General features: G+C 38.3%; 1 protein-coding gene across 1 annotated transcript in view; it reads right to left on the bottom strand.

Annotated features, from left to right (window-relative positions):
- Positions 1-1,531: 1,531 nt before the first annotated feature.
- The window catches only part of LOC121858078 (protein argonaute-2-like), a 14,918-nt gene continuing 4,875 nt past the window's right edge, over positions 1,532-11,574 (bottom strand). Inside the window, exons 2-4 of the mRNA XM_042354314.1 lie at positions 10,804-10,921; positions 6,277-6,449; positions 1,532-2,324 (exon numbers count right to left, since the gene is read on the bottom strand). Of these exons, the coding sequence (XP_042210248.1) occupies positions 2,201-2,324; positions 6,277-6,449; positions 10,804-10,921 (415 nt within the window). The 3' untranslated portion in view covers positions 1,532-2,200. The remainder of the gene's footprint in view (positions 2,325-6,276; positions 6,450-10,803; positions 10,922-11,574) is intronic.

The following is an 11,574-nucleotide window of genomic DNA, read 5'->3' as shown; positions in this document are numbered from 1 at the left end:
TTATGGGGGCCCCATGTGCATTCAGCTGACTACATTAAAGGTAAGTGCTCAGTCACGCTGTATCCATTCCTCATTATTTATTACTTTTACTGTACTGTATCCAGTCCTCATTATTTATTACTTTTACTGTACTGTATTTCATTGTAGATTTTTTTTTTTTTTTATCTATGTCGGACTTAAGACCAATCGGACTTACGACCTGGATTTGGGTCCCTAACCCCGTTGTATGCGGGGAGCACCTGTATATATTTCTGCCACAGCACAATACAATATGGTACTTTTCCATGAAGCAAGCAGCCTAGCAACAAGCCTAAATATTTAGGCATTAGTATTATCCAGCCCTACAATAAAAGCAACAGCTGGTTGTAGTTCTAAATACAGTACATAAATATATTAGTGTTACATGCCATACTTGTATGTTATGTGAAAAAATAATGTTTTATTAAAGGTGTGTTCACACGTGCATACATTTGGTTGCCAACATGTGATCAACAAGAAGAAACACGGATCAAATGCACGCAGCCGCACCCTACCAGTTGGAACCCTGTGCCTCATTTTGATCACATGTTAGCGACAAATTGTACACACGTGTGGATGCACCTTTAGGCTTACACAAAACAGCCTGTAATTTTCCATGAAGTCATGAGCCAACAGAGACATAAAAACTGGTTGTACTGTATACATAAATACCCTTAGTGTTAGTATCACTCCATATGAACCATTTCAATATAATGTTAAGAATTTTTTTTTCATTAATACCGACTGTAACAGCACATGAATTATGCAAGGCACAAAGAATTTTGGCCACACTTCAGCTAATTTGTATCCAAGAGATAGTTCAAATAGGGTAGAGATCTGAAGTTGTCAAATTAGCAAGGTACAAATGTATTAATATTATTAATGCAAAAATAGTACATTTGCTGCTGGTCTTTCTTATTAGTGAGCATGGACTATAATTATACATTAATGTTATTATTGCCTATAAAACAACAGACTACACCAAGCAACCTGATGTGAACAAAGATGGTAGCAGTGCATGTGCCAAGAGTGGCATCTTTCTTTACTTTATTCTTAGAAAAACCTAAATAGTAGTGCTATTCCTCCACCCAATTTACTTTATTATTCAGGCAAGATATAAGTTCTCTCACATAGGTATGTTTAATTAGGTAGCTGGTTAACTTGGGCTAGGGTCCTTAAATATTATGGTCTCGGTTTTAGTGGGGATCCTCATCCCCATAGGGTTATCCTTTGACGTGAAAGATACAGGGTGAGTTTTGGAGACATTTCTAGGGAAAAAATTTGTTTTATAAGGTGGAAAATGCAGAATTTTGAATCTCAAAGCACATTTGTCTTTTCCTGTAAGTTTAAGGAGATATTGCCAGAGCACAGCAAGCATTTCCTAACTTAGCACCAATAAATCAGAACAGCAAAGCATTTATATTATTTTTAAAAGAGTTTTCAATAAAGTGAATACCTTAATTCTGGTTCTGTAAAAAACATTTGTAAATAAGAGGAATAAGTAAAAATTATGATTTTTAGAAACATTGTTATTTATCATATTTCCATATCTTCCCAATAAATATTAAAAGAAAAACCATAGTAAACTGGCATTTAAATGCAATCCTGCTATAAACTGAAACAAAAATGGTCTCCAGTCCATTTTTTTTAATTTCTCTTAAATCTTCTGAAATATTATGAACATCAGCATAGTTACATAAAGCTTTGTCCACTCATTAAATATAACATAAAACTTAAATTGTCAACATGCAAAAGAACCAATACATTTTCCTCTAAATCTACAGTAAGCTTAACTCCAAATAAGAAATATACTATGCAGTACAGTATTCCTAAGACAACTATCCTCTTGGCATGGTATAAAAAAAATGAAACCCTTTCAACTGCAATTACACAATTCTAAGATTTAATACAGACAACTATTTTTGTGATTACTGCACAAAAGAACCTGTATCCTCAGATGCATTTTGTACCTTATACTACAGGTACACCTTTTCACCGAGTACAACATTTATCTTCCTAAAGACAGCAAGATATAATTCCTATCTTGTATATGCATAGATGCACCACATGAAAGATTCATTATAGGAACAGTCACCTAAAAATAAATCCTCCCAACAATTCAGAAACCTCTTACATGCCAGTCTACATGGAAAAAAAATTCTAGTACACACCATTTGATTTACTACACATAATATAACTTGCTTGAGAGTGCATTTTTCTGTTCAACTGTAGCAACACACTTAATTTCTTCCTGAGTCATACCATCTCCATCCCTTTCAGACAATTCTGAGATGTGTACTTTTGCCCTGGTAATAAGAGAGAGTATATTAACACTAAAATTACTGCAACTGTATACATTATATGTATTTACTGCAAAGGAAACCTGATGTATGGAAGAATTAAATAACAAGCAACAGACATAGTAAGTAGGATTAAGTAGTGATTGTTATAGTAAGTAGTGACAGGTAGGTAGTTGGGTAAGTGTGTAGATGGGTAAAGAAGGTGTTGTAAGCAGATTGGAAAGACGGTAGGTAGTTAGATGAGTAAACAGATAGTTCGGGATATATAAGTGAGTAGGTGGTTAGGGAAGTAAATCTGCAGGTAAGTGAATAGAGATAGGAAATAAGAAGATACCGGTAAGTAGGTTGTGAGGTCAGTATATAGGTAAGTAAGCAGATATGTTGGTAGGTAAGTAAGTAAGTAGTTGGGTAGGTATGAAAGCTAGGTAGAAGGTAGATAAATAATTAAGTAGTAGGTAGATAAATAATTAAGTAGGTAGATAGGGAAATAAGTACCATAGGTACCTTTATTTTAGCATCTTATTCTTTATTCATATAAACTAATTATCTTTAACTGAAGGAAGAAAAAGTCGAGGTTAGAGTCAGCTGTTGTATTCATCTGCAGACATGAGCATGGTTTTGGTAAGTATTCTAGTGAATACAGTACAACGTCACATATATAATTCAAACCGATACAACATTAGTCATATTATATTCAAAATATCTATCAATCTAATGTATCTCATGGTTTCTTGGTGGTTGTGTTGTGATTTTACTTTTTACGTTTATCCTCTTCACCACTGATTGGCTCGTTAGCCGCTTGGGCGATCGGTCACGTCTGTTACTTTTCTTTTTCTTTTATCCTCTTCACCAAATGATCGGCTCGTTAGTCGCTTGGGCGATCGGTCACGCCTTTGTTTCACACTGTTGGCAAGTACTGGGCATGCACCAGCTCCTGAATGTAGCTGAACCTGCTCCAGTGTTGGTCAAGTCTGGTCTTGAAAGAGCTCACACTCGGTGCCGTCACAACACTCTCTGGTAGATTGTTCCAAGAGTTCACAACTCTCACGCCGAAAAAGTTTGCCCTCACAGTTTTCTGGACCTGCGGCTTCTTCAATCTTGAGCTGTGACCCCTTGTGGGGCGAGTGTCCGCCAGCTCCAAGTAAGGACACTCGACTGAGTAGTGCCCCCTGAGATGCTTATACACTTCAATTAGGTCCCCCCTTGCCCGTCTGTAGTATAAGCTAGGCAAGTTCAGGCGCTCCAATCTCTCAGAGTAGCTGAGGTGCCGAAGTGCAGGCACCAGTCTGGTGGCCCTCCTTTGAACATTTTCAACCAACTGACAGTTCCTAGCATATCTCGGGGACCAGACGGGGTTTGAGTACTCCAGATGGGGAAGCACAATGTTTTCAATGATATATATTCTGTTGTCGGGTAATGATAGTCAATATTTCTTTCCCTTCACTTGTTGGTATAGTATGTGTGCATTTTAATAATAACATGTCCAGGAGATGGAAAAACATTTTCTTATACCATTTCGTTGTTTTCCAGGCACTTTTTACACTAGAGATCATTGCATCTGATTTATCTCCAAGTCTCATGGTTATATTATAAAAAAGAACACTCGGGTTTCATCTCGTATTGTTTTGTTGCCTTGTGTATGTTATGGCTCAGCACAAAGGTGGACAGTAGACATCAAATGAACACCCTTCTTATTACACCATTATATTGAAAGGCATTAGTGTGCTTTCCTAAGGATGACTTGGCCATCACTCCTTTCTTTTTTGTTGGGGAGGTATGGCATAGCAATACGCTTGGCTCTGCATGTCCCACAAGCCCTGGTCTTTGTTGTCATGTAAGTACCTGTACTGGAAAAACACTACCCTGTCCCCCCAGAATGGCCAGTGATAGGATCAAGTGTTGTATCAGTAGTGCCCTCATGTACATAATATCTTGGATGTAGCTCATCTTGCAATCACACATCACAAACAACTTCAGGCCAAAATGGTGTCGCTTGGGTGGAAACTGATACTGCCTCGACACAGCACTATACTTCTACGAATACAAATATTCTGGTAGTATAGATAGAAGAGGGTCCTGAATTTCTCATGTAGGTTGTCAAACATAGCGGATTTTCTTCGTCGAGTCACTGTACCCCTCTAGATTATCATAGACGTGGAGCAAATGTAAAATATTTGTGAAACTGTTTACTGAGAGTAATTTGTGAAATATTGAAGTGGCAGTCTGTACCAGGTCAGTGGTCCAGTACTCTATTTATGAGTGGCAGGGTGGCAACGTGTGGGCTGGGGGTCATCTGGGTCATCATCGCTGTTTGTGTCATCCATCCCTGCAGGAGAGGCAGGCCCAGGGGGTGGGTGTAGGGTCATAAGATGAACCAGGTGTGGGTGAGCGGAGTAAGGGAGAGCGTCGAGATAAAATGCTTATGCCTGTGTTGAGAAGGGGGGTTTCAGAGGCAGGTGAGGAGCATAGGGTTGGTTGACGCTCATGATTACATGGAGAGAGAGAGAGAGAGAACGGCGAGACAATGGTGTCTTCCCGCTTCTTTTTTTTTAGTTGGCCCAATCTCACTACTTCTCCTAATGCTGATGCCAAGAAGGTCCTTGAACCCAATCTTGATCATCACCTTCACACTGAGTCACATATAGTTCCTCATTTTCCTTATCCCCTTACATATTTTCTTCACTTTCACTACTAGTACTTCCCTAAATGTAATCCAGGTCTGTGCGTCAAATCACTTTCATCACACGTGGCTTCATTATCGATATCACTACCACTCATAAAAAATAAGACGGTTTCAAAAAACAATAAAACAATTCCCATTTATTTTGCATAATAGTGAAGCCCAAAACTGCAGGATGTGTATACTTAATACACATTCTTGACCAACAACGCCTCTCAAATATAGAACAAGTATTCTCTTCCATGACCATCAAAAAGTTAATAAATACTGCATTGTAACTCCACAAGTAACCCAATAACCCTCTCCCATCCCCCCCCCCCAAACTCCCTTACCCTCCTCAATCCCCATAACACCACCCCCCCCCACACTTGTGATTTCTTCAGATTCCCGAGTTATGCTTTTGACTGTAACATCTTGACTGGGGTTATCACAGGGGGTATAGGAACACCTTTCCCTGACTGAACTACTGTACTGATTTTTTAATGCATTCAACACCACTAATCAGCATATCACCTGTTAACAACTTTTCTTTTTTAATTGGTTGATCAACACAACCTTCTTTCTGTTTCTACCATATCTTTACAAATGGTACTTAACATATGTATCATCCAATTATCACCACGTGAAACAGAAATTTTTCATTATGGCAGGACACCGTGAAATCATCCTTTTGAACAGGGAACTTTGGCATGTTAAATTAAGATGATCTGACAAAAACCCCTTCATTAACAAAGGTGAAGGGAAAGGAGGGGTGAAACAGTCCCTCCACAGTACACCCATGCCTGTGGTAATTTATAAATTATTCTAAAAAATATCTTAATAAAATGTGCTTAGGGTAAATATTTAGAGATTTTAACTTGCATAAGCTGGTGGCTATACATACTGTATGTATGTTACTGTAAAAAATGAGCACACATTCCATTATATATATTTATATTATGGATATACATTATACAGAAAATAATAACATAAAATATATTAGTAATGCTTACCCCAGTTGCATGCATTGATCAACTATGGTGATCTCTTGGAGTCAAGGAAAAACTATATGATTCAGATAGATAGAGTGAAGGACATATAAATGAAAGGAATAGATATCCAGGAAGCAGCAGTCTGCATGAATGAATGGAAGGCACAAGAAAAAGGAAAATAAATGTCCGGTGTGTGTTAACCCTTGATTACTTCCACCCCGTATTAAGCAATAAGTGGCTTGAAAACTAAGAAAATTTCAATACTCTCCTGAGATATATATATATGTAAACAATCATAGACATTTACCTGAAAGCAGCCAAATGAGCATAGTACGCAGGGCTTGGAAGGGAGACAGATCTTGTACAACGAAAGTACAGATGGCATAAACTGTAGGTTAGCATCTGTATATCATCCATTGTCATATCATTGTCATCCCACAGAATATGGTAATGAGTTGGTTTGCTGGTACCTTGAATACCCTGGAAATAATAAATTAATTCAATTAAAAGTTGAAAAAAACTGCTCACACTGTTCCTTTTATATACCCTTTAATGCTTCCTCTGGGTGGTTACAGAGGTTTAAGATCCGGAACAAGATCACCAATATAAACATTGGTGGTGAAGAAGCGAGTGCTGACCGTGCTGCGGCTAGGGAATTTCCTCCGTTTTTACGTGAGATTATGGAGGAAGGACAATACACCGACGACCAGGTGTTTAACATGGACGAATCTGGTCTTTTCTGGAAAAAGCTACCTTCCAAGTCCTTCGTTGTAAAGAATGCCAGCAAGATTCGGGGCCGGAAGATGCAGAAGGAACGCATCACCGTCCTGTTTACCACCAATGCCTCCGGTACCAGTAAGCTCAAGTTATCGGTGATCCACACAGCATGCAAGCCGCACGCCTACAAAACCATGGACATGACCAAGCTAAATGTCCACTGGCTGACCGCACGTAAGGCGTGGATGTTCTCTACACTGTCCCTCACCTGGTTTGATGACTATTTTGTTCCCGATGTAAAGAAATTCTGTGAGCAACAGAATGTGCCATTCAAGATTGTGTTGCTGCTGGACAACGCACCAGGACACTCGCCCCTACTGTTAGATCATCACCCCAACGTAAAAGTGGTCTTCCTTCCTCCCAACACTCCGTCTATATTACAGCCCATGGACCAAGAGTTAATCTGTAATGTAAAAGCTGCATTCTCTACGAAAAAATTCCAGCTCCTGAACGACTACACCAACACCAGGGAAGAGTTGCGCAAAGTGAGTGACACCACCACCGATAGCAAGAGCGAAGAAGATGAGGATCAACAGTTGGCACAGCAAAAAATACTGTTCAAACAATTCTGGAGAGTATTTAACATCAAGAAAGCTGTGGACTTCTTGGTGGAGTCATGGGATCAGCTGTCTATTGCTACAATTCGTCACGCATGGAGACATGTGTTACATGGAATACCAGGTGAGAGGAGGAGTCAATCTGTGACTGGTGAGGTTCAGATTGTTGCAGTAGCAGTGGACCTTGCCAGAGAAGCTGCGCAGACTGTTACAGTTCCAGGCTTCTCCGAGACCACCAACGACGACATCCTGGAGGTGATAATGGAACCTGATGTGACTAACGAGGAGATGGTAGATGATGATGATGAAGACGTCAGTGAAGAGGCAGGTGGTGCGTCATCCCAAGAAGAACAACACTTATCCCATAGTAATGTTAGGGGTGCCATCGAGTGTATCGAGAAAGCCAAGCTCCTCCTTTCCGACGACCCTGACGCAAACAGGTATGAAATCTTCACTACCCAGCTGTTGCAGACTATGGAGCCCTACATCAAGGTGTATCACGACAACATCAACACCAGCCGTCAGCAAAGCATAACAGATTTCTTCGCACTAGCGTAGCTAGGGGGGGCGGGGGGGGGCGGTCCGCCCCGGGCGGCACTTTTGGGTCTGCTCATCACCCATATCTGCAGCTACTGGAGACGTTAATCCATCCCTTTGTATCGGCGGCAAGTTAATCCTTGTCGTGTCTGACCTAACACCTGACCCACATCATCACGGCCACGTCATGAGCTACACCCTTGCTATGCGCCCCCCCCCCGGCCACACACACAACCTGTAACCTGTTGAGGATTAAGGAAACAACTTCAAACAAGTATGCCAGTGAGCTCATGTGGTGTGGGTCAGGTGTTAGGTCAGACACGACGAGGATTAACTTATAAAGTTTAAGTATGTTTGGTGTGTATTTAAAGCATACTATATTTGAGTATGTGAAAGTACAGTAATATTATAATGGTACACAAACTATTTAATATATATATATATATATATATATATATATATATATATATATATATATATATATATATATATATATATATATATATATATAAGAGTGAGTCACTGTGCAATATGTATTTTTTGTGGGGGCACGGGGCGGCAAACTCAAGGGCCGCCCCGGGCGGCACTCACTCTAGCTACGCCACTGTTTCTTCGCCCGCAACCCACCACAGCCAGCCCAAGCCAGTGATAGTGACAGTGAAGATGACTTTGAGGGATTTGTCAGGGAAGCCCTGACAACTGTAAGTGACAGTGATGGTGATTCACCTAGTAATGGTGATTCACCTGAGGGCCAGTAATCTGCCCTCTTCCTCGGAACCAGCCTCCATCCCCGTATGCCGACCCATCTCTTCTACTAACGTAAGTGTTCCACATAACTTTTAGTTTTCCTAACCTAACCTTTATTTTTCCTATGTTAACCTTTATTTATCCTAACCTAACCTCTTCTATATTATTTGTTTTTTCATACCATCATAAAGATAAGATAAAATTTTTACTACAACATAGTTGTGTGTCGTCAAAAAGTGGAGTTTGGGGGTCGGCCCGGACTCTTATTTCAATTAATCCCATATGTTATGTTATTCACTTTACGCGTTCCTCACTTTACGCGGGACCCTGCGGGTTACATTAACCGCGTAAAGTGAGGGTTGACTGTATATATATATATATATATATATTTCATGTAAATCCACAATGAAAACGTGGATAAGATAAATCTTGATAAAATCACACGGGAAAATGGAAACAACGGAGCACCTTAGCTTTCGTCTTTATTCAAGACATCTTCAGAGGCAACTGGATTACATGGACAGAGAGAGGCTTAAATATACAGGGTGACCTTAAAAACATGAGGTCAGGTCATAATGATGTCATCCACTAATCCCCACACCAACACACACGTAGAGGAGCTTAAGAGAAGGGGGGTGACGTGACTAGTCAGGTCAGGTCAAAAATAAGGGACCCACAAAATAACTATCATACACCTAGATCTAAGGTTTTCAAAGCATTTTTAACCTTGGGCCACTGACAAATAAATTTATGTAACATATTATCAGTTTTGAACTGACCATCACTAAGGTTTATTAATTTTAATTCCTTAATCAAACTAGCTTCAACCAGAAGTTTTTCTGTGACACAAGATGATTTAAATATTTCTAAGCTTTTTTCCCAAGCAATGGGGTGATTATTATTCCTAACATGAACGAACAAGGCACTGCTTTCAGATGCTGTTCTGATATTATACTTATGTTGTTTGATTTTGAGCTGCAGTGTTTTTCCTGTCTGTCCTACATAATTACAATTACATTTGCTACATGGAATACAATAAACACTTCCATTTACATTCAAACTTGGGCTATTCCTTATTAACATATTGGTAATGGTTGAGTCATACTTGAAAACAACATTAATATTTAGAAGCTTGAGGAACCGAACTAACGGGACAAATTCATTACGATAGGGCAGTCAAAATATTCTTAAGTGTAGGAACTTGTCTGGTTTGAGAGGAATGAAAGGATTATTTAGCCCTTTTAAAACATCGATCAACAAACACAGAAGGGTACCCGAGTTTCTGTGCAATGGAACGAATGTGTTTCAATTCATCGTCACCCCCCTTCTCTTAAGCTCCTCTACGTGTGTGTTGGTGTGGGGATTAGTGGGTGACATCATTATGACCTGACCTCATCTTTTTAAGGTCACCCTGTATATTTAAGCCTCTCTCTGTCCATGTAATCCAGTTGCCTCTGAAGATGTCTTGAATAAAGACGAAAGCTAAGGTGCTCCGTTGTTTCCATTTTCCCGTGTGATTTTATCAAGATAACCTTTGTGTGCTATTTAAAGATTAGTAGGGTCATTACCTAATACCTGACCATTGTGGACCTGGTCTCACCCTTCTCTGTATATATACACCTTGAATTGTATTTCTCTCTCTCGTCTGTACTCACCCCTGAAGATGTGAATTACACGAAAGCGCTTGGGAACTTCGTGTTTTCTTCTTTCCTTGTGGTTATCAGTAGGGCTGATAACTTATCAGCATATATATATATATATATATATATATATATATATATATATATATATATATATATATATATATATATATATATATATATATATATATATATATATATATATATATATATATATAAAAATATTTACTATATACTATATATATATATATATATATATATATATATATATATATATATATATATATATATATATATATATATATATATATATATATATATATATATATATACTAACTATATATATATATATATATATATATATATATATGCTGATAACACAAGGAAGAAAGAAAGCACCTATGTAATTATCATCAAGAAGGCTAGTCTGTACTCACCCCTGAAGAGTTAACAAAAAATTGCCGCCGTCCATTGACTGCGTTAAATTAACGGCGTCAACGTACAACACTGCATACAACATTCTAGTGTTTATTTTTCTACTCTAAAATAAATATATCAGAATAAAGGTGAACTTACTTGATGAGAGCAGAGATAGAAATCTCGCTCACTTGGATGTGTGATCCCAGAATCCACAACAGTACCAGGTGGAACATTCTTACACTTACCAACACCATCTCTGTCCTCACAGAACAATCTGAAAGAATTCATGTATTTTAACAAGGTAAATTATCTATCGATCATGCTTCTTTGAGGGTTCTAATATCCAAAAGAATATAAAATACAGGGTACTGTACCTAAATGCAAGGGTGTTTGAAGGTGGGGGTGGAGAAGAGAGGTAGGTCTTGTGGAAACAGGAGCAACAGACAGTTTGAAAATGTACAAGTTGTGTGTGTGTATATATATATATATATATATATATATATATATATATATATATATATATATATATATATATATATATATATATATATATATATATATATATATATATATATATATATATATATCTGTATATATATAGTGGAGTCTGCATTTACGCAGTCAATTGAACCGTGGAGGTCCGCGTAAAACGAAAAACGCGTAAATGAAATACACAAAGTAAGTGTACATTTCTACCTTTTTTGTTGAATTTAGGCAATTTTCGGTGAGCTGGAACCAATTGCACAAAAACCCTTTGAAACAATGGTTTCGGTTAACGAGTTTTTCGGTTACCGAGCAACCTGCTGGAATGGATTCTGCTCGTTAACTGAGGGACCACTGTGTATATATATATATATATATATACCGTATATACCCGTGTATAGCACGAGTTCTTAAGACCAAATTTTTTGGCAAAAAGTTGGGGGT

Source organism: Homarus americanus, unplaced genomic scaffold (assembly GCF_018991925.1).
Source record: "Homarus americanus isolate GMGI-L3 unplaced genomic scaffold, GMGI_Hamer_2.0 scaffold17319, whole genome shotgun sequence".
NCBI classification, from domain to species: Eukaryota; Metazoa; Arthropoda; class Malacostraca; order Decapoda; family Nephropidae; genus Homarus; species Homarus americanus.
The sequence above is the reverse complement of the archived record's forward strand: the minus strand, read 5'-3'. Positions and strand labels throughout refer to the sequence as shown.